Source organism: Monodon monoceros, unplaced genomic scaffold (assembly GCF_005190385.1).
Source record: "Monodon monoceros isolate NGI ecotype Baffin Bay Population unplaced genomic scaffold, NGI_Narwhal_1 Super_Scaffold_11, whole genome shotgun sequence".
In the NCBI taxonomy this organism is placed as follows: domain Eukaryota; kingdom Metazoa; phylum Chordata; class Mammalia; order Artiodactyla; family Monodontidae; genus Monodon; species Monodon monoceros.
In genome coordinates, this window is record NW_021703767.1 from 114,200,244 (window position 1) to 114,223,954 (window position 23,711).

A 23,711-nucleotide genomic window follows, 5' to 3' on the forward strand; every position below is an offset into this window, starting at 1 on the left:
GGAAAACTGGACAGCTATGTGTAAAAGAATAAAATTAGAACATTTTCTCACACCATATACAAAAATAAACTGAAAATGGATTAAAGACCTAAATGTAAGACTGGAAACCATAAAACTCCTAGAAGAAAACATAAACAGAACACTTTTTGACATAAATCGTAGTAATACATTTTTTTTGGACCTGTCGTTCTAAGGCAAAGGAAACAAAAGCAATAATATTGTAATAACTTTGTGTGGGGACAGATGGTTGCTAGACTTATTGTGACGATCATTTCATAATGTATGTAAATTTTGAATCACTATGTAGTACACCTGAACCTGACATAATATTGTGTGTCAACTATATTTCAATAAAAACTAAATTTTCTGGACAGTTGGATGACCAACCTTGAGAGGTGTGTGTTTTTATAGGAGGATGTACCAAGCGAGGGGCCCATTCATCTTTACCATTTGTTTCCTGTCTCTTCTTTTTAAGTCCTCTTATCCATGGTAAGCTATTTTCCCTAACTTCATAACAATTAGATTTGAAACTTTTTGTATGAAAATGTGTCAAAGACTTGTTTTAGTTCTTTATCTGTAAAATAATGAGACTAGAGTTGATGATGACTACAATCCCTTCATTTCTAAAGTTCTGAGTCAATGAAAACTCCTGAAAAAAGAATTGATGTGTCTTCCCCACATTCTTACTTCCTCATCAAAGAACTTTGGGAGTGAATCAGTCCCTAATGCCCTGACAACTCTGAATCTCTGGAATACAATTACCTGTGTCACCTTTAGGGTTTAGCATGTACTACATTGATTAATATTAATCAGTAGAGTGTGAGCTCCCAATGGACTGTTATGGGGTCTGACTCATCATTGTTGGTGCATGCCAGTCTGTGGTCTAAATCAATGGTTGCTCAAAGTGGCTGGATTTTAGCATCACCTGGTGAGCTTTCAACACTATATAATGGAAAAGAGACAAACTTTCATGCCTCACGCCTAGATCTTCAGATGCAGTAGGTCTAAGCTGGGGTTCAGGAATCATAACTTTAGAACATTTCCTTGGTGATTCTAATGATCAGCCATGTTGGAGAACCAATGGTCTAAACTGAATTGAAACACGTTGTGTGTAAGTGTGTGAGTGTATGTGTATGTGTGTGTTTGTATTTATAGTTCTGCCAATGAGATCTTAATTGCCTATCTGCCTGCCTTTCTTCCTTCCACTTAAGCAACTTCCAGACGCACTCTCTGACCTCAGAGTTCTCATATAGCGAGGGAAGAATTACAGCATGTAACTCTTTGGGTCTTCAGTGCCCGGCCCCCAGTGGCCAGCACTATGATTAGTAATTGCTTTCTTGGTGACTGTGAGAAACCCAGTTTTTGGTGTGCCTAATTTACATAGTGCAGCCAATCAGCTTGGCAGGAGCAGAAGTGAGACTCTAGCTTGTAACACCCTCTAAGATCCTCCGTATTACACATCAGTCAGACAGACAATCCCACAGGCCTCTTTGTTTCACCCTTGGGGGACTCCAAAATTTCTTGATGATTGATTGCCTTTCAGTAGTCCTTTTACAGATGGGGAAACTGAGACTTAGAAAGCAACTTTCCCAGGATCCCCAAGCTGATATGTGGGTAGTTGGGGTTTGAGCTGAAATCAACAGAATGGATTTGACTCCATATTAGTGCCTGACTCATAAAACGAAAACTAATGTCTTAACATAACACGTAGAACTGATAACACTTATTATCTTAATCCTGGGTCGTACATAGGCTGACAAAATTATTACCCAAATCAGCTTTTTAAAAACATTGTTTTTTGTTTGAGCAAAGGAAGCATTTGTAGAAAAGATGAAAAGAGGGTGTTATTCATTCAATCTTTTGCCCCTACCTCCCCAAAAGCACACAATCTTTATTACCTCTGAATTCTGATTTCAATTTAATATACACAAGGAAATGCTTGCAAATGATGGCAGGCCCAGAAGATTAGTTACAAGTAATTCAAACATGTTAGCACAAAAGAAAACAAATAAAAATTATTTATGATCCATCAGTCGTCCTTTTTTCCCACAGATCTTAAAAATAAAAATTGGTCTTAGCTTCTCATTTTCAATGTGCTTTCTTCCTTTGACTCCTGTAAAACTTCCAACGATATTAACACCTCTATATACAAAGAAGCAGTGTGGCAGTACATGTGACCTTATACATTTTTCACTCAAAGAAAAAATTATGAAATATTTGCTTTGAACCTGCTCTTCGATTCTAAGAGGAAGCTAATTTGAAAGATTCATAAATATTACTTAAGTGGCCAAACTATTTTTTATTTGAAACTAACATGAAACTCTAAGGTGAGCTGACCTGGTTGGAAAGGAGAAGGAATAACTCTGGCCTCCCTAAGTTTTGTCAGTTAGGAAGCAGATAGGAATTGGCAACCCCAAGAAGAGAAGAATAAGCTTAATGTATCTTCTCACACACCATTAAGTTAGAGCAGCTCATCATGGAGGTTTAGACTGGTCCATCTCCCTAGAAGGTAGAAAAGGTTAATTAATTACAACATCATTTTTTTTCTTTGCTTTCTCCTCCCCTCCCTTTCTCCTCCCCATCACCCCTCTTATTCCTGATTACTCCTACCCCTTATTGGTTACCTACTGAATGTTTTCTGTACTTTTCTGACTTTGTTTCAGAGTTTTAATCTGTTACTTAACTTGTGCTTAGGCTATAGGTGTGGAAGCTTCATTTTATTTTCCATCATTTTATTATTAAAATTAATTTTGATAAGTGGCACATGGGGCTTAAGTGATGTATCTGAAGCCACAGTTAATAAGTAGAGGAGCCAGGACTTCATAAGTAGAGAACCTGGGGAGGTGGAACCCAGAGACTGTGTTCCTTTCCTTGAAGATATGCTGTCACACGGATTTCCATCCTCTTAAGGAAATAACAGTCAGTACAATGTACTGAGCCTTCTGTTATTAACATGGATGCTTTTTTTTTTTTTTTTTTTTTTTTTTTTTTTTGCTGTGCTGCTTGGCATGTGGGATCTTAGTTCCCTGGCCAGGGATCAAACCCGTGCCCCTGCAGTGGAAGCACGGCGTCTTAACCACTGGACCACCAGGGAAGTCCCCAACTCTCAAGTTCTATTTAATTTTTTTCCTCATACTTCAATCTGTGCTTTAAAATAACTTTATGTGTATGAATAATTGACTGATGTGGCTTGCTCAGTAGTTGAAATAATCACCTTGTCCTACTGTCTATAGGTTTATTTTTATTTTTCATATTGTTGATCATTTACAGCCTTATTTGGAGAGTAAATCCCAAAATGATTTCATTTTTTGCACTTAAGAATGAATTTTCTCTTCTATATCTTTTCCAAGGGAAAGAAAATACCCTTCCATATATTACTTGACGACTTTAACTCACTTCTAGATCTATTTAGGAAATAAAGCATTTGGGAACAGACCGTGATGCGTATTCCTGACAATATGTGCCTGTAACAGATGTCCACTTCCTGTGGGGATCTTCATGTGAACATCATCATAAACTTCTATATGTATATGGAGTAGGGGTAAGACTGAAAACTTTGGTCAGCTTCAGCCTGGGTACGTTAGCATCACCGAGAGCAGAACTTCCCTCAGCTGCGTGCCGAGAAGGAAAGACAAAGACCCCAACTCACCCGACAGCAGCCACAGCACTGGCAGTCTCCACACAGGGTCCCCAGGAGGCCGTTGATCACCTGGATGGCACAGATAAGTATCTGAAACGCCCCTATGATCAGCAGGATGGAGAAGAGGGTCAGATGCCAGGGAATCACGTTGTCAGGCTTTTCGCACTGGCTCCATAAGTCCCTGTCCCTGAGGTAATCTCTGTCGGGAACATGAGGAAAAAAGGAGATGTTGGTAAAAATTGTGCAATACCCTAGGCTAGAAAGTCACCGTAACGATTTTTCTTTGGCAATACTATCTATCCAAGATATAATCTCCATCAGAAAAAAAAAAAATCCCATAATAACAACACTTTTAAAAACAATACCTAACAATTTTATTGAGTATAGACTAAGGTGCCAGACCCTGTTCTGAACAGTTAACACGTATTCACTCCTTTATTTCTCATAGAAACTTTATGGTTCTTTTCTTCCATTTCACAAATGAGAACATTGAGGCACAGAGTGGTTAAGTGACTTACCCCAGCTCACACAGCTACTGAGTGACAGAGTGATTTTTATGAGCTGACCAGGAGGATGGGTAAGTTTAATATCTATTAAGGGGCAATGAAAATGAAGACACTCCAGGAGCAGAATCTCACAAATGTTCATGGCCTTTATCCTACTATTGTCCTTGGGGACCTTTTGGACTTCTGATAAGTTATCTGTCACGTCTAGTGGCCGTGTGAAGCCATGTAAAGTACAGTTGTGTCGTATGGTCAAAGGGAAGAGCTCGATTCTTTTAAGGTCTACTTCTAGCCAAATTGTGAACTGACTCAGCTATATTTTTGTGAAGATGTAGGGATTCCACCTGCAAAAAGAGTTAATTAACTAAAAGGGAGAAATAATCTGCTGCCTTAATACACATTTTATAAAAACTTTGAAATAGGAGAAACTGCGATATATTTATACAATATATACATTAGGAGTCCACTGCAATATCAAGGGCATTGTGCCTCGAAGGAGAAATGTGAAGCGTGGCATCTTTAAGACAACAACGAGGGTAAAGCCGATAAAATCTCTGCATCTTTATATTCCTTCTCACATTCTTAAAGCTGCAAATTGGTCTCTCCCTCTTCCTTTACGCGTCCTCTCTCCTTTCAAGGCCTCAATAGGAAACTCTCCATCTGACTACTAAAGTAATCTCCACCTCATTGTTTTTAGATCATTTTGACGATCCGTCTCTGATGATTTCTCCGATGCATCAGCACACATTTATTTGAGATACATTCTGTATTAAGATTTTGAAAAATCTTTGAAATGATGGAAGATGCCCCAGAGTTTAGTCGAGCAGAAGGGATAAAGGAAAGAATGAGACTTTCGCTCTTGATTGAAAAATAAAACATTATCACATTGATCCACCTTACCATGAGAATACAGGTTCTAGCAGCTCACTGGCTGTGTGACTTGTGTATCTCTCTGTAGATGGGAATAACGTTATCAGATCATAGGGTTAAATAAGGATTGAATGAGTTAATGCTAGTAAAGCACTTAGAACAGTGCCTAGCATATCGTAAGTTTTCCATAAACCCTAATATTGTTATTATTTTACTTAAGCTGAGCAGTCTGGTCTAAAAGAAAAAGGCTGGTATTTTGGATTCAGATGGACCTGGGTTTGAATCCAAGCATTCCTCTCACTGGCTGTGTATTCCTCACACAAGTCACCTACCACCCCCCACCCCCTGGCCTTCACATCAGTTTCTTCATCTATAAAATGGGCTGAGAACAACCTCACAATTGTGAAATTTCACTGAGATAATATACCTATGTATGGCTGTATAAGACTTCTTTTCATTATGTTACTATTATTTTTAAAATTTATTTTTGGCTGAGTTGGGTCTTCGTTGCTGTGCGTGGGCTTTCTCTAGTTGCGGTGAGCGGGGGCTACTCTTCGTTGTGGTGCGCGGGCTTCTCACTGCGGTGGCTTCTCTTGTTGTGGAGCGCGGGCTCTAGGCGCGCGGGCTTCAGTAGTTGTGGTACGTGGGCTCAGTAGTTGTGGTGCACAGGCTTAGTTGCTCTGCGGCATGTGGGATCTTCTCGGACCAGGGCTCCAACCCGTGTCCAGGAAGATTGGCAGGCGGATTCTTAACCACTGCACCACCAGGGAAGCCCCCATTATGTTATTTTTAAAACACTCATTTTTCCATTGTGTTTTTTTCCATGTAGTCCTTCCTATCTTTACAATTTTTCAACTTGATGATTATAAGAGGTTATAAAAAGACAATATTTTCCAGGCACATTTTGTAAAGAAAAGATCCTAAGGTGAAGTAATTGGCAGTCCCCAGTTTGGACCCTCGGCTGAAGAGTTTGTCCAGCGGTGGGACGACACCACCCCCTGGTGGTGATATTGTTGAACCGCTCACGGGGGAATTTGGAAGCAAGGATTGAGTTTGGGTGGAGAAATCCTCTCAGTTTCGCTCCAGCTGCTGCCTCACCCCTTACAAACCCTCACGGATAGCTGTTCCACAGGCCCTTCTTCTTTCCCCTCAAACTCTCAGGTTCTGAGAGTCTCAGATCTCGGGAAATGATTGCTGCGTCCAACCCTCCAACCCCAGGTGAGAGAGGGCCCTAATTTTTTCATGGATCTGGAGGCTAAACCATGCTTCCACATTCTGTGACATGAGGAGTTTAAACCCACTGAATCTCATCATTGTGAAGGGCGGTCCCACCTGAGATGCAGTAATTCCATCAGCCTCAGAGTGGAACACCATGGATTTCATACAACTCACTTCTTGGCAGCGGCAAAGGCAGCTGAAGGAAGGAGCAGGGGAGCCTGAGGGCTTTGCCTGGGTAACTCGGGCGCCACCTCCTCCTCTGAGACAGACCCCTTGATGTTCCTGCCCTCAGCTGGCTGTGGTACCCATTCTGTGCTTCCCAGCCCTCTGGTTCCTTCTGGTACACAGTGCCCAGGACCCTGAGCTGTCCTCATCTGTCCATTTGTCTGTCTTCTCTTTGTGACTATACATCCACAAGGGTGGAGACCATGTCCCCATCTCTGTCCCCAGTTCCAGCACAGGGAGTGTTCAGTAAATGAGCAGCTTTCATGTACGGGGTCCTGCCCGTGTTCTGGGCGCTGGGCTAGCTGCATTCCATCATCCCTCCCAATCCTACGAGGAGGTGCTAGTTTTCTTGAACAATGCCCCAGGAAATATTCACTGAATGAATGAACATATACACAGATTAAGAAGTTGAGGGGGGAGGGGCAACATGGGGGAGCGGATTAAGAGGTACAAACAATTAGGTATAAAATAAGCTATAGGATATATTGGACAACACGGGGAATACAGCCAATATTTTATAATAACTATAAATGGAGTTTAACTGTTAAAAATTGTGAATCACTACATTGTACACCTGTAACTTATGTAATATTGTACATCAACTATACTTCAATTACAAGAAATGTACTGCTTAAAAAAAGACATTATTTAGAAAGTGTAAAAAAAAAAAAAGCTGAGGGGCTTCCCTGGTGGCGCAGTGGTTGAGAGTCCGCCTGCCGATGCAGGGGACACGGGTTCGTGCCCCGGTCCAGGAAGATCCTACATGCCGTGGAGCGGCTGGGCCCGTGAGCCTGCGTGTCCGGAGCCTGTGCTCCGCAGCGGGAGAGGCCGCAACAGTGAGAGGCCCGCGTACCGCTCACACACACACACACACACAAATATATATATATATATATATATATTGTCCCTAACAGCCGCGTACAGCTACTGAGTGCTTGAAATATGGCTAGTGTGATTGAGGAATTTTAAACTTTATTTCATTTACGTGAATTTAAGTTTAAGTAGACACGTATGGCAACTGTCTACTGCCTTGAGCAGTAAGGTCTAGGGGCAGAGGGATGTGTAATATAAAAAGACTAATAATACTCGAAGTTAGAAGATGAGAGTTTGCTCCCTGTCTCTGCCGCCCACTAATTGTGAGACTTGGAGCACATCACACTTATTCAGTCTGCCTCAGTGGGGAGTTACTACCTCTTGACGTGGTTGTGGAGATTAAATCATAAATTTATTTTTAAAAAAGTTCTTTCTAAACTACAAAGTACCGTGAAAATATTGTTACTTTAATGAGTTCTATTAACAATAACTCTCATGAAGAACCTACAGTGCTTTCAAGGTCGTTTTCCATAAATCTGCACCTTAAGAGATTGTTTAGTTATCCATCATTTGGGGTATTAGTGGAAGCCTTTGCGCTTAATGAGTAGTCATTTTCATTTTCTATTATAAGATTTTCAATGGAAGGCACTGCTCTCTGTTTATTAATATTATTAGTTGCCTTATGTTGATGCTAATAATTTTTTTTTTTTTAAAGAAGGTGCTGGGGGTAGGAGCTTATTAATTAATTAATTAATTTTTGCTGTGTTGGGTCTTCGTTTCTGTGCGGGGGCTTTCTCTAGTTGTGGCAAGCGGGGGCCACTCTTCATCGCAGTACGCGGGCCTCTCACTATTGCGGCCTCTCTTGTTGCGGAGCACAGGCTCCAGATGCGCAGGCTCAGTAGTTGTGGCTCACAGGCCTAGTTGCTCTGCAGCATGTGGGATCCTCTCAGACCAGGGCTCGAACCCGTGTCCCCTGCATTAGCAGGCAGATTCTCAACAACTGCGCCACCAGGGAAGCCCACTAATAAATGTTTGAATGCAAGTAGTGACACCACCAACACCCTTCCCTCAGGCCAACTGAGGTGCCCTCTTCCATTATTTCTCCTGGTGTCTGTCAAAAGAGCACCTAGAGGTGAGATCTTGTGTAACTTCACCCCACAACTCCAGCTCTGCCTCAAAGGAGCAACATGCCTGAGACTTGTAAACTGAAGATGGCGGACCTTGAACAGTGTCCCCCGTGGGCCTTTACCTGCTGGTGCCCCAAATGGTGACATGTGAGCATTGAAGGGTGTACCTTACCCGTCCAGGAAGGGGTAGCCCCACGTGCTATTATTGACCATGAGGCATTTTGGACCCTTGTTGATTGAGACAGCTGAGATGATAAATGAGTATCCGGCACCCAAGACTCCAACCACAGCAAATATTGTGGAGGTGAACATCTGAAAGAGAAGGAGAGAGACAGCCAGGTTCTTGAGGTGTCCAGAGGTTACACACAGCACACCTAACTGGCCTGCTATTGAGCATGGTGAATATGGGAAAGTTACGGGGTATGCAGCCAGTTTTTACTGGAAATGGGGCCTGTGGAGTCTCCTAGAATGAATTTTGGTGTCTCATGTCCCTTTCTCCAACCCCATCCCCATCGTTTTCACCTATTCATTGATGACCCAAGTGCTAGTTATGGTTTGATACCTTTGAACCAGGATTTTTAACCTTGATAAGAACAAATTGTCCTTCACAGGCCTAAAATGGAAGACCAGTCTATTACAGAATCAAAGAATCTTAGAATGGGAAGTGATCTTCAGTTCTGTGGTCCAATCATCTCACTGAGGCTAAGTCACAGTGGGACCTCATGTGGCAGGAAGGTTCTGCTTGTGAGAAAGGGTAGAAGTCTAGAATTTCTCCTCATCGGTCCTAGTTACATTCCTTGAGTTCAAAAAGATTAAGTCCAAACTCTCTTCCATGAGGTAGCAACATTTAAAATATCTGAAGATATTTTATATCTTACACAAAAATATTTTCTATATGACATCTCTCCACCCCTTCCACCCTCTGTTAGTTTTCTCTTCTTCGGGTTACACAAGCCCAACGATTCCAGTTCTTTTAAATATTTTTATATGACAGATTACTTAGTGAAAAATAGATTGTACTACATCTTTGTTTTAAATTATAAAATCAAGATAGAATATAGAATATAAAAGGCAGAAACAATCCTGGAGCCTATCCAGGCTAACTCCCTCTTAGAGATGAGAAAAAAAGGGACCTAGAAAGGCAATGTCCATTCTAAACAGTAATTAGAGAGTAATGTGGAAACATTAATAATTCTGTAAATAGAGGTGGAAAATGATCACCTCTATTGCTTTGGGACATGCAGGTGTAGTGCAAAGTACAAGAGTTTAAAAGTCAGCAGAACCCAGTCTCAAATCTCAGTTTTGCTACTTTTCTCTGTGTGATGACTGGCTCTCAGTTTCTCATCTATAAAATGGACATGATAAAGCCTACCTAAGTTAGATGTGATAACCCAAGTTAAATGTCAGATGCTTCCTCTTTCCCCTTCCCTGTATTACTATCAATCTTTTTACAGTATATATTTGAGGGTGGGGTTAGAGTGTAGAGAGGATCTAACTGTGCCTGGGCAACTGGAATCTGTGTAATCTATTTAGCTAGGGTTCATATTCATATCATATATAAATGTATTTTTTTTGAAAATTTATTTATTTATCTATTTATTTTGGGCTACGTTGGGTCCTCGTTGCTGTGTGCGTGCTTTCTCTCTAGTTGCAGCCAGCAGGGGCTACTCTTCGCTGAGGTGCACGGGCTTCTCATTGTGGTGGCTTCTCTTTGTTGTCGAGCACGGGCTCTAGGCACATGGACTTCAGTAGTTGTGGCACGCAGGCTCAGTAGTTGTGGCACATGGGCTTAGTTGCTCCGTGTCATGTGGGATCTTCCTGGACCAGGGCTCGAACCCGTGTCCCCTGCATTGGCAGGCGGATTCTTAACCACTGCGCCACCAGGGAAGTCTCTATAAATGTATTTTTGATGCAACTTTCCAAGACTGAGCTCTGGCTCCATGTACCATGTCTGACTTCCCAAGTGGAACTGACCATTCCCTTCTTCATATCGAAAGAGAACAAGACCCTGTGGAGTTCCTGGGCATGGAAGCCTTTCCATGTCCCTGTTTCTTATTTTTAGGGAACAGACTCTAGCCTCCATGACCTTCCCAGAATCTCAAAGAGCAGATTTGAACAGTTGCTAATCAGGGAATGGAGAGGACGCAGAGACGAGGGAGGAATAGCCAAGAAACAATAATTCAGCCTTGGGGCAAGGTCCTGGTTCCATCTCAAGGGATACACATAATAATATCTTTGAGCTCTTTATAGAACTAAAACCCTCAACAAATGGAAGATGTTAGCTTTGTTCATTCCAGAGAATGTCACAGTTTGATAACCTTGAGAAGCTCATCAGGACACCACTTGAGATCAGATTAAAGAAGTTCAGGCCCTGCATACACCCTGATCCTTATCAGCAAAGCTGCCCTTGAACCATTGCTATAAAACTCCTCACCAAATCCTCCTGGGTTGGGACACAGTTTTTCAGGGCATGTTCCTGCTGTGTTCCCCTTTGCCAGGCAAAGCAATAAAGCTATTCTTTTCTACTTCACACAAAACTCTGTCTCAGAGATTCAATTTGGCACTGGTGTACAGAGGCCAAGTTTTCAGCATCCATATCTCCCACCTCCAGGGCTCTAGAATGTATCAACTCCCATCATAGCACAGTATATATAACACATTACTGCACAGCTGTTTATGTCTGTCTTCCCCAACCAGAGGACAAACTCCTTGAAGCCATGGACAGTGGGTTACTTGAAGATAGGACATTGCTCCAGCCCTACCACCAACAGTTTTTTTTTTTTTCCCCTCCCCAGCTTATCAAAAGCACTGGATAACTACTTATTGGATATTTTCAATGACTAAAGTTCATATACTCATTATTTAGATTTTTCCTCTTAATTTTTATGCCTAGGGTATCCTAAACCCATTCCCACCACCAAGAACATTGTGAGTATAATCTAGGTAAGAAGCAAATAAAAATTTGGGTCAATTTATCATGTTAGAACAGGCAATCTCTTTTCCAAAGGATGTCTTGTTGATTAATTTTGGAAATTGTTGAATTGTATAAAGTTAAATAGGTTTCATTCCTGTTGTACTTCTAAGAATCTTTGTGATATGCTAATATGTATGAAGCTCCAAGGAGGGGATATACTATGTATACTGGAATGTAAGGAAAATTATTAGCTCTCAAATTATCCCTCAGAAGTGAGGGACTTGCTTTAGAGCTGTGCCCTTATTTCATCCATCAGGTAATAGGACATTTCCTCAAATTTGAACAAACAAGTATTGTGTGGGAAAGACATTAGTCAGAAACAACCCAATTACTGTTGGATGACAGAATTATTTAAACATTTCCTTCTTAACACAGATTTGCTAATTATTCTAGGAAAGTTGACCTCACAATTCCTAGTTCCAGATATTATAGTTAACAAGCCTTTTAAAGGGCATTCTAATATAAGTATGTTTAGTGTTTACAATTGTGGGGATCATTAATATATACTTGCAAAAGGGATGTCTGAATACTGTCTTCGTCTTATCTGAATTGATACTTATGACTGAGTGAAATTTCCGCTGACAGCATCATACATGGATACAAAAATGTCATTAAATGGAAAAAAAAGATGTGCTGTGGGAAACTTTTGATGGCTTCAGTGGTGTCTTTAGTGGGAGCAAAGACATTAAGGTCAAAAAACATGAAAACATTTTAAAATAAATGAGAGGAAAGAAGTAATATTTCAAAATCAATATATTAAAATTATTTTATATTTTATACATGTGCTTTAAAATATGCATATATCACAGAACGCTTATGCATATATTCACGTTAGTCAAATAACTTTTTTTGAAACTTGCTTTCTGGGAAAATAAGACGTGGTTTTATACAAAGTTTCACCTTATATTTGGGTATATATTGTAATTTGCAGAGTTTTCTGATCTCATAGGAGCCTATAACTTCTTCCCTTGAGCCCTTGCAACGACACACTTTGGGAGATGCTGCTCCAATTTAACGAGAGCTTATCTAGCTACTTCTCTGTCTCTGAGCTACCTCCATGCTCCAATCAACTTGCTGTTTAGTTAGACACAGCTGGTATTAATCTAGGAATGGCCAGAACGTTCCAGTAGAGCAATTGAAAGCTTATGCTCAGGTCAGTTTTTCCTAATGTTTTACCTCTTGTCCTTTCAGAGTGAGGCTCTGAGTGGCCTGGAAACATTTTTGACATGTGGTCCTTGGGATGGATTGGATTGTCTCAATTAAAAAAGAAGATTCTATGAAGGAAGGGTCTCTCATCTTAAAATTGCTTAAAAGTCTTCAAAAGCCAGAATTTCCACGAAATAAATGGTTAAATATTCTTATAATTATGTTTTCACAAAAATGACGATCTCAAAAACCTTCTAGTGCAATCATCTCACTTTCTAGATAATGCAAAGAGCTTCATTCTGTGACAGCCTTAGATGTATTATCTCATTTAATCTTCTCAACAAACCTGTGAGGTGGGTGTGATTATCTACATTTTCCAGACAGGAAACTGAGACTACTAGAAATTAAGATAATTGCTCTAAGTCAAACAAAGAGTAAAGTGGTGGGAGTAGGATCAGTCCATGGCCACTTGTTTCCAAAGCCCATGCTTTTGTGACCTTCTCAAATCACACATCTAGAAGGTGGCTGAGCTAGATTAAGAACTGGGGTCTGGGCTTCCCTGGTGGCGCAGTGGTTGAGAGTCCGCCTGCCGATGCAGGGGACACGGTTTCGTGACCCGGTCCGGGAGGATCCCACATGCTGCGTGGTGGCTGGGCCCGTGAGCCATGGCGGCTGAGCCTACGTGTCCGGAGCCTGTGCTCCGCAATGGGGGAGGCCACAATAGTGAGAGGCCCGTGTACCGTAAAAAAAAAAAAACTGGGGAAGGGGCAACATAGGGTTGGAGGATAAGATGTACAAACTATTAGGTATAAAACATGCTACAAGGATATATTGGACAACACGGGGAATATAGCCAAAATTTTATAGTAACTATAAATGGAGTATAACCTTTAAAAATTGTGAATCACTATATTGTACACCTGTAACATATAATATTGTACAGCAACTATACTTCAAAAAAACAAACAAACAAACAAAAGAACTGGATCTCCCTCCCAGTCTAGTATCCTGTACCTACCACCTCTTCAAATACACACACACAGAAAACACACTGCCACTAGCACCAGATATTCTGTTATTTGCAAATTTCTCTGTGAATGACTGGTTCTCTCACAGAAATAAAACGACAGATAAGAGAAAAAATATCTTTTTGCTTATTTGATCTTCTGATCTTGAGTTCTAATTATTAGTCAGGAATCATGAAACTATTGATTATTAAGAATGGAAGAGTATCTAAAATTGCTGTAATAGAAAAGAAAGATCACTTTTCCAGGAAGGCAGTTTGGAAGTCTGCGGAAACCAGGGTTCCAGCCTCCTCAGTCACCCAGGCCCCCGCCTCCCTGGCCTCGGCTTCTGGTGGCAAACAGAAGAAAGGGGTGGGTGGTTCCAGATGGCCCCTTTGACTAAAGCAACTCCGGATTTCATCATCCACTGGCTGGTAATGAGAGGAGAAATCTGTCTTGTGCTATTCCTGCTGTGTGAGATGAGTGGAGGATTTTAGATATCATTCCTGGAACATGTCACAGGCAAATGTTTACAGACACAAAAAGTGAGTACAAATGCAAACAGTCCTCATTTTAGGCAAGTCTGAGCAAATGAAAAACCAAGTTAATATAAAATAGCAATGAGATAATTTTCCCCTTTATCGAAGAGTCCCCCTTGTAAGCACCTCTATCCCAACACTGTCCAACTGAAACATAATGCGAGTCATATACATAATTTAAAATTTTCTAGTAACACTTCTTAAAAGGTTTAAAAAAATGAGATTAATTTTGATAATATATTTCCTTTAACTCAGCATATCCAACATATTATCATTTCAACAGGTAATCAATATAAAAATTACTAAGTAGATATTTTACATTCTTCTTTTTACCAGTTCTTTGAAATCTGGTATGTGTTTTATACTTATGGTACATCTCAATTTTTCTTTTTTTTTCCTGTGGCCAAGCCTCGCAGCATGCAAGATCTTAGTTCCCCGACCAGAGATTGAACCCACGTCCCCTGCAGGGGAAGCGCAGAGTCTTAACCACTGGACCGCGAGGGAAGTCCCAGGTACATCTCAATTTTTTAAAAAAATTTTTATTTATTTATTATTTATTTATTTATAACATCTTTATTGGAGTATAATTGCTTCACAATGGTGTGCTAGTTTCTGCTTTATAACAAAGTGAATCAGCCACACACACACATATGTCCCCACATCTCCTCCCTCTTGCGTCTCCCTCCCACCCTCCCTATCCCACCCCTCCAGGCGGTCACAAAGCACCGAGCTGATCTCCCTGTGCTATGCGGCTGCTTCCCACTAGCTATCTACCTTGCATTTGGTAGTGTACATATGTCCATGCCACTCTCTCACTTTGTCCCAGCTTACCCTTCCCCCTCCCTGTGTCCTCAAGTCCATTCTCTAGTAGGTCTGCACCTTTATTCCCGTCCTGCCTCTAGCTACATGTAAACGAATGAAATTAGTACATCTCAATTTTGATTGGCCACATTCCATAGGCTCAATAGCCACATGTGGCTAGTGGCTCCTGTATTGGACAGTACAGTCCAGAACATTTGGAAGATTGATTTTTGGTAGTAAAAGTTAAAAAAAAATGGATGGATATGGGCTGTACTGATTCCCTGATTACAATTACTCGCAGGAGGGAGGGATGTATAACAGAGGAGGGCAAGACAGTGACCCTCAATTGAAGCAATAAGGTTTTATTTCTTTACAAAACTTTCTGAAGAAAATATGGCATCAGGTTACAATTTCATAAAGCTACAGGTAGTATGTTTTGTTTTTGTATTCACATTTGAAATATCTCAGCTTGAAATAAAAAAAAAATACTCTAAATAATTTTTCATAACTTTTCCAGAATGGATGACCTACATGAAGCAAGGTACACTTTATGTCACTTTGTTTTAAGTCATTTCGTGTTCAGAAGTCTTTAAAAAATTGATAAATTTACTACTCTGAGATGTTATCAGTCTTAAAATCAGATGAAGTACATTCCATTTATCATGGGTTTCATGATACAAAACTTTTCATGTTAAAAGAGAAGTTATTGAAATCAAGTTGAATATGTCAGGGAGCAGATGCTTCAAGTTGGCGTTTTTTAAACTAAAGAGGCAAAAGGCCTGGAATATTTCTGGAAGGAGACACAATAATTGGAAACACTGGTAACCTCTGGGGAAGGGCGTTGCCAGACTTTGGAGTCAGGAATGTGTGGCTTCCGTTGTAGTTTTTGTACTGTGGACATGTTTTCCCTATTCTAAATGAATAAATAGTAAAGGGGGACACTATTGTATAGTGTAGTGGTCAAGGGCGTGGGATACAGGCAGACAGATCTGGGTTTGAGTCCTGGTTCCTCCCCCATGAATTTGGGAAGGTCATCTTTCTAAGATCTCCATTTCTCCTTCTGTAAAATAAGCCTTGGTAATAACTACCTGTCTCCCAGAGATCATAATATGTAAGATAACTAATCAAAAATAGGAAATAGGGAATCAAATGTACACATTGTCTAGCAAATCAGATAACCCCCGGGTGGGGTAGATAATGCCTGGTACTTCACTGTGGGGATACCCAGAAATCTCTTTTGCCTATTTCCAAGATTTGGATAATTTCCCATGACATTAACAAGCACTTGATAAGTGTCATTATTATATTATAATGTTTTAATAATCATAGCCGCACATACTTTAACCTTCCAGAAATACAGAGAGTATAGCTCTGGGGAGAAAAATAAAAGTAAACAGGCTGACTGTCTTATGGTTGCTCAGCACACGTGTTCAGTTTGTATTTCTAAAGAAATATGTGTTAATGTATATGCTGTAAATACTTCCCTTGAAACGGAAGAAGATGCTCTCGAATTCACCATGTGTCAGCTTTAAGGCCTCCCCCTCTACGGGGCTCTGGAGGCAGACGATGTGGGATGAGATCCCAGCTCTGCCCTGGTCCGTGGTGTGTATTATGTCAGCTGAAGCAAATGGAGGAGGGGCGGGGGGCTGAGAAGGGGGGAAGGGTGGGTGGTTTGGAGACATGGTATTTTGAGGCTTGGGTAGTGGCAACATGTTGGGGCAACATCTCTGGTGGGCATGAAGGTTCCTCTCAGCAAGAAGTTTTCTAAGAGGTACATAGATATTACTTGAAGTGTTTTCTCGCTTAAACGTGAATGTCCTCCTGTATTTTCTGCCTCAGCCTTGGGAAGCCCAGAAGACAGACAGGGGCATCGTGGGTGTGGTGGTCGGAAACTCAACTTGCAAGGGCTTCAGTTTCCTTATTTATAAAACGAGAAGTTTAATGCCTAACTCATTAGGGGCTATTGTGAGAATTGAGCCTGATAAAGTACGGAAATCACGTGAAATCCTCCCAGAGCGTTCATTTACTTCATTCATCCAACAAGCATTTATCAAAGACCTATGTGTCCTCAGTACGCCCAGGCACTTGGTACTACTCTCCCCTGCCCTGCACGCTAAGGCTTGCAACCTCTTCCCCCATTCTTGCAATGTCCTTACGAAAGATAGCAACTGCCACGGTCCATTTTACAGCAGAGGATTTTGAAGCAAAGAAAACATTTACTGAAGAAATAGGGTTTCATACGTTATTTCTCCTTTTAAGATAATCTGTTATTTCAAAAGAAGTGTCTTTCTTAAATCCCCCTCAAATGGGCTGTCCTTCCAAGGAATGCAGAGGCGGCTGTGCTCTTGGCCCCAGGAAGTACTGATGGCAGAAGTGCTTACACAGAAGGCATCCCTAAGGGGCACTGGTGAGCCGAGCTGGTCATCGGGAGAAGTGCTGACTCTACAGTGAATAGACTGATTTATGAACTATCCAAGATCTTCCTTCAGAACAGGTCTGTCAATCATCTGACCCTGCCTATGGGTTGGGGGGCGGGGGGGGGGCTTTATCTGCCTGATATACTTTCAGAATGCTGAAATGCCAGCCTACCCCTAAATATCTCCTTTATCAGGCCCATTATTAGAGACACTCTTCTGAGTCAAGGTCAAGGTCTTCTAAAGGCCCTTATTAAAGAACATACTTAACACAAAAGCGTTGTTAAAATTAATAAGCTGTCCCATTGGACCCTGAGATGTCAAATTTTTTTCTTTTTTTAAGGATTAGAGGGCAGGAGACCTTGACCAACCACAGATCAGCAGCTAGGGCACCTCCAGTTTTGGAGAACGAGGTTGAGACCTAACTACAAACCCAGGCCAGGGTTTCCAAAGCCCACCTTGGAAGTCACCCTCTTCTCATAGCTTTTGCCCCAGGGCTCCCTTTTCTCAACTCTCATTTACCCTAATTTATTTAAAAGATTGCAGATCCCTGGGACTGGGTTTCAGTCTTGCTCTGCCTCAGAGGAGAGTTTGCCTCTCTTTTTTAGTTTCACTATGAAACTATCAATTAGGTGACCTCAAGATTTTTTTTTTCCCAGCTCACTGTCTTGCTTTATCTCTACAGCCATCACATCCTGCTTCCACTATTGATTCATATGTCCTGGTTTCACTACCCAAGAGAAGGGAAGAGAATGATGCAGCTGACTTCTGGGGAATATTCCAGAAAGATGCAGCAAAGAAGAGAGGAGAGAGAGAGACCAGGAAACAAATGATGGAGAGCAAAGCTGTGAAGACAGCCGCAGGATTTAGCTCAGCAGCCCTTGGCCTAGGCTGTTCCCGCCTCACAGACCTTTCTGCCCAACAGGATTTCTTACACCACGTTCCTCAGAAGCCCAGTGTTCCTTAAACACTGGAGGGGAAGGCTGTGAGCCTTTGGAAAACTAATTCAAACCTTTAGCATTATAGTACCAACCAAATTATGCTGCAGATGTTTTCTTTTTGTCTGACAAAATGTTTGTAAATACCTTTCTTTAGAAACTGATGATCGCTCCAGAACCTCAGAACCTTAAGGAAACTTGGCTCTAAAGCAGGGGCATGAACCCAGTGGCCTTAGGGGTGGGTGAAGAGCTCAGTCACACCCAGTGCAGGCCGTTTTTGTGTCAAAATGGAGGCCCAGGAGTAACAGGTTATTTTTTGTTTTTCGAAAAAAAAAGTAAGATATCTAGATATTTTTTGTGAGATCTCTCTACTTTTAAAAGTTGGCAGCTGACTAACAAACAAATGAACCCCAAACAAGAAATCCTTCTGCTGGCCACCTAGAGTGTGGTGCCCCTGGTACAGGGCAGCTCTGACTGTGTCTTTGTTTCCAGCTGGCAGAGCTGGTCCTTTGACGGGCACTACCCTTGTGGACAGTCAGCCAGTGGCCGGGAGGAGTCATCCTCAACCCAAGGGAAGATGCCCCCCGTGGGGTGAGGAAACCCAGTCAGACAACTAGAATTGGGCAGACCAAATGTTTCAGATTGTATTGACTCAACGGTGCTTGTAAAAATGTGACTTTTCTGCCTCTTCTTGGACTTCACATAAATCTAATTTAAAAACACTCTTTGCACAGTACTTTGAATATTGTTTCGCATCTCACTTTGGTTATGTATAAACCTAAAAACAAAAGAAATAAACAAACAAAAACCCTGGCTTTATACTGGCTAACCTTCAGACTTCTGCTCAGCACCAGGGAATGAGCTGTTGGATTTCTAAGCAATTCATCCAACTTTCTTTTTTTTTTTTTTTTTTTTGCGGTACGCGGGCCTCTCACTGTTGTGGCCTCTCCCGTTGCGGAGCACAAGCTCTGGATGCGCAGGCTCACCGGCCATGGCTCACGGGCCCAGCCGCTCCGCGGCATGCGGGATCTTCCCAGACCGGGGCACGAACCCGTGTCCCCTGCATTGGCAGGCAGACTCTCAACCACTGCACCACCAGGGAAGCCCCATCCAACTTTCTTAATTGCTAATTTTTTTCAAATTCTTGTTTCCAATTTATTGCCCCCAAATCCACAAGGTATAGTGGGATTACATTTCAAAGAGAAAATGAGTTACATATTTATTCCTTTCCTTTATAATTAAGTCTAGTAAAATATTATATATAGCACATGTTACATAATTGTAGTAAATGAATTGTGGTTGATTTTTACATCTCTTTGTAAATGATGATTTTAAATGTTGCTATAATAACCAATGCTTGATGGTGTTAAAAAGGTGAGAACATTCTCTTTGAATGATCCTCTATCTCACATGGAAAAGCATCATTGTATTTGCAGTGCACCAGCCTCAGCCCTTCATATGTAGTCAATAGATATTTTTTAATTGACTGAACAAATAGTGATGAGAAGGAAATGTTAGAGATGATTCTGTTTCAGGACAAATTGCTACACCTTTCCCTTTAAGAGGTTACAGTAAGAGTGCGTAATTCATCATTGGGGTTCTCTTAGATGGACAATTGAATCTTGGGAAATTAGAGCAGGAGCTGGTCTTATTCATCATCCAGCCAGTAATTCCAGTTCATCCTTCTTCATTTTTGCCACATCAATGTACCTGAACTCAATATTTTTCTTTAAGTCAACTCTCTATTTTATTAATTTATATCACCTCTATGAATGAAAAACTAGAATCATTAACATACAAAAACAAAATATTATTGAATTTCTAGTTAACGTTTCTTGCATTCCTGGAGCTGGAGACTTGGTCGAAAGGGAGATTACAAAGGATTAGAAATAGTAAAGACATTTCCATCAAAATAAGAGTTTTCTTGATGGAGTCGAGAGGACTGAAGGAGAATCAAAATTAACTTTCGATGTTATTGAAAGATAGAGCACATCTGTGTACTAGCAGAGCTTGTCTGTACTTGGGACATTCTGATCTAGTCCAACTTCCTCATCTTATAGATGAACAGAGGACGGCAGAGAGAACCCCAGTTGCGGAAATGGAACCCAACCCCACTCCCAGCCTTCTTCCCACTCCAGCTCGGAATGGTGAAGCCTAGTTTCTCTAGCTTGCCCACTAAAGATGGATGGCTGCAGGAAACAAGAAAGGAAACAGAAGGCCCGAGGCAAAATCCAGGTAGAGGTAGGGAATTGCTGAGCCTCTGAAGCAGTGAAGCTGGCAGTGGTGTGGATGGAGAGTTTAGGGGACTATCGGGGAGAGGAGGTTACCATCTGTTATCCTGTCCCAGCTCCCCTTTACAGATGAGGCAATGCAGAGCCAGAGAAGGGAAATGACTTGCCCAAAGTCTCAGGGCTTCGAAGTGGCAGAGGGAGAGTCACAGCCCCCATCTCTGCCTTCTGAGCATGCATTCCTTACATGGCATCACTGAAACTTTCCAACTCTGATATCCCTGCCTGTTTGTAACATTTTAAATGGTACTTATACCCTATAAGTAGGAGGGCTATGGTTTTAAATTTTTATGATTATTGTTATTTTGCACCAGCAAGAATCCCACCTTTATCCCTGTACCAGCTGCCCCCAGAGTCCTGCCTGGGGCCGGTAACTCATCCCCACGCCCAGCGCAAGGAGGCAGTGCGCCCCGGAGCAGTTCTGGTGGCTGCCCCTCCCCCCTCCCCTGCCCCTCCCCCCTCGCCCCCCAACTCACCGCAAAGCGCTTCCCACAGCTCTCGTTGCCACAGCACCTGCAGCAGTCATTGTTCTCCAGGCCCAAGAACACCAGCGCAGGGAAGATCATCTACCAGCAAAAGAAGCACCTCAGAGTGGGTCTGGTCTGGCATGTGTAGGGGGGGGGCCCTGAGCCTGCCTGCCTGTGTGAGGAACTACATCCGCAACGTGGGACTCGGTGGCCAAGAGGACGGCAAGAGCTAACGGAGCCTGGCTGGTGGGTAGACAAGTATTATGGAGTCTTTAGGTTCTATCTGACCTAATTGCAGCTCCAAGGCAAGATGTCAAGATATGACACCCCGAGTTTCCATTTACATGGTGGGTTAGGATAGGGATAAGAAACTTGTCCTCAGTTGGCATGAAACATGAATCTCTCTCTCTCTCTCTAAACCAGAGGTCCCCAACTGCTATTGGAAACAAGGGGTAAAGAAATCATTAGCACAAGAGTGGAAGAGGAACCCACAGACACCTCCTTCTCTTGGTGGGTTTTAGTCAATCGATTAACTAGAAAACGCGTGCTCCTTCCCCAACCTCTTCAACCCAGCACCGCAGCATTATCTTGTTAAAGATATTATGCGGCTCTCAGTTTGGTTCAGGGAAGTCAACTGACCCGTGGCAGCTGCCCGCCTAAGCTCGGGGATTTCATGACTTAGTCAATTTAGCGCACATGCCTCTGGCAAGTCCCAACGGGGAAGGGGAAAGATTAAAGTGCTGACTTTTCATCATGCGAGGCTTGGGCTTTCGTTAGCAACTAAATCTCTTCTTGTTCAGTAAGTACCCAATTTTAAAAGAATGGAGCGAAAATCTCCTTTGGGGAGATTTTAAGGCTTCCTTACTCACCAAGACCCCGCTTCCTAATATTCCTCCAAAATACCAGACCTCGTCAGAAAGGTGGTCATTGTTGTCTATCACTTTTCCTCCAGGGAAAAATAGCAGGAGGTGAGCCAGGAAGCCAGACACAGCGAGGGGAATGAGGGTGCTGCCCAGGCACTTGGCACACCTCTCAGTGCACATGCCGGGGAGGTAGGATGCAGGTCTCAATATGAGCCCCCTCGATGCCTCCTTCACAGGCTCTCTTCTGAGTTATCCGCCGCAGAGGCGTAATAATTGTCCCCAGATCAATCCAGACTTTGGAGCTGAGAAGCAAGATCACCCTGTGAACTGTGTCCTTGGAGTCGCTTCAGCTTCTCAAATATAGCAGAACCTCGATGGCGATGGACATTTATACATTCTCCCTGACCCGAAGTCTTTTTTTTTTTTTTCTGCACCCTCATAAATAAGATTACGTTCATTGCGATTTTGCCATGGAGACCAATAACCTCTGTTAATAATCCACCAGCACAGACAAGACACTCAACCTTGCTGCAATTGAACCTAGGGCTGGAACAAACAGCATCTGGGACTACTGCACCTTTAAACTGACAATGGCCCTGCACAAATCAAGAAATATTTCCCCCAGGCTCTTTATAAATCACTGTAAAATTGAGTTACATCCTAGCTGAAATCATGTCTCCTGAGGACTTAATGGTCTACAGTGCGTGTCTTTGTCTTTTCTGCTGAAAGCCTAGTGTGCAAAAGAGTTATTTGAAAGAGCTTCTGTTTTCCTCAATAGGAAAATAACAATGTGATGGTCTCGTTGGGTATTGCTGAGCTCAGGCCTACAGGAATTTTTTAAAGGACAAAATCAGAATAACTATTTTATTGCCTGATTACTCTATTTCTATACTTGCTACTCCATTCAGTTCTATCTCTTTCCCAACCTGACGTGATAGAAATAGCAAAAACTGTTTTCCCAATCACCTTGTTCACCTATAGCTTCCACGCAGGAATAAAAAGCTCCACCTTTACAAAGGATAAGGGGAAAGGGAGGTCGGCATTGGGTGGAGAAGAAAGATACTGACGAGTGGATTGGAGGCAGAGCAGTCAGGCAGCGTTAGAGGAGGTAAGATGGGACTGCTACCAGAAATTTTGCCAACTGCCCAGGGCAGGATTCGGTTACTAATTTGCTTTGTGTCACTTTAAGAAAGTCTCTGCCATGCCTAGCCCAAGCCCTGCCTTACACAATGACCCTGCTCAGTACTGGTGCTATGTAACAGCTGAAGGACTATGGGGTGGAAACGGAGCCTGCTAGCTTTTTGTTGAGAGCCTAGAGGTTAGCATAAGACAGTAGGTAGAATTTCATAGTCAAAATGTAGCTAAATAAAAAGCAAGTCACATCATTATCATGGTGAGACCTGTCCTACAATGGAGTTGGCCGCCTGTTTCCGGGGAAGCAGTGGGCAGTGTTCTGCCAGGGCTCAGGGACCCTTGACCAGGGAAGCTGTGGACAGGATTCCAGAGAAGTCAGGTAGGATGGACGCTGAGTTTCCTTCTGAAGATTCTGTGAAATGTGCATTGGTTGCTGTATAAAGATACTTTCTGAGATCTCAGGGTTGGGGCGAGAAGAAAAACAGCAAATGTTTATTGAGCATGTATAATGCACTAAGCACAAACCACGAAGATGTCATGTCCCTTTTACAGGGGAAGGCACTAGGGCTCAGAAAGGTTAAATACATTTTGCTAGTTCATCCCAGCATAATAAGGCGAGGAGTTAAGATTTTAAAACAAGACCCTTTGTCGCCAAAACCCAGGCTATTGTCTCCCTAATAGATTTTCTCTTTTAGAAATTAACAAAATATTATCTTTTCGATATAAACAATAGAATGATGCCATGTG

General features: G+C 42.1%; 1 protein-coding gene across 1 annotated transcript; it reads right to left on the reverse strand.

Moving 5' to 3' along the window:
* Positions 1-1,892: 1,892 nt before the first annotated feature.
* On the reverse strand, positions 1,893-22,236 carry TM4SF4 (transmembrane 4 L six family member 4). Its single transcript, XM_029215243.1, has 5 exons — positions 21,837-22,236; positions 20,977-21,066; positions 8,569-8,708; positions 3,650-3,839; positions 1,893-2,502 (listed from the first exon to the last, which is right to left on the reverse strand). The coding sequence occupies exons 1-5, from the start codon at positions 22,008-22,010 to the stop codon at positions 2,485-2,487; spliced, it is 612 nt and encodes a 203-aa protein (XP_029071076.1). The 5' UTR covers positions 22,011-22,236; the 3' UTR covers positions 1,893-2,484.
* Positions 22,237-23,711: the final 1,475 nt, after the last annotated feature.

What these genes read in the sequence shown, in the direction of transcription:
- TM4SF4 (XM_029215243.1), bottom strand. Translation starts at nt 22,010, where the DNA reads ATGTGCACTGAGAGGTGTGCCAAGTGCCTGGGCAGCACCCTCATTCCC. An exon ending in GCTGTGGGAAGCGCTTTGCG is followed by an intron (nt 8,709 to 20,976) that starts GTGAGTTGGGGG and finishes CTTCTCTTTCAG; the next exon opens with ATGTTCACCTCCACAATATT. An exon ending in GGCTACCCCTTCCTGGACGG is followed by an intron (nt 3,840 to 8,568) that starts GTAAGGTACACC and finishes TGTTCCCGACAG; the next exon opens with AGATTACCTCAGGGACAGGG.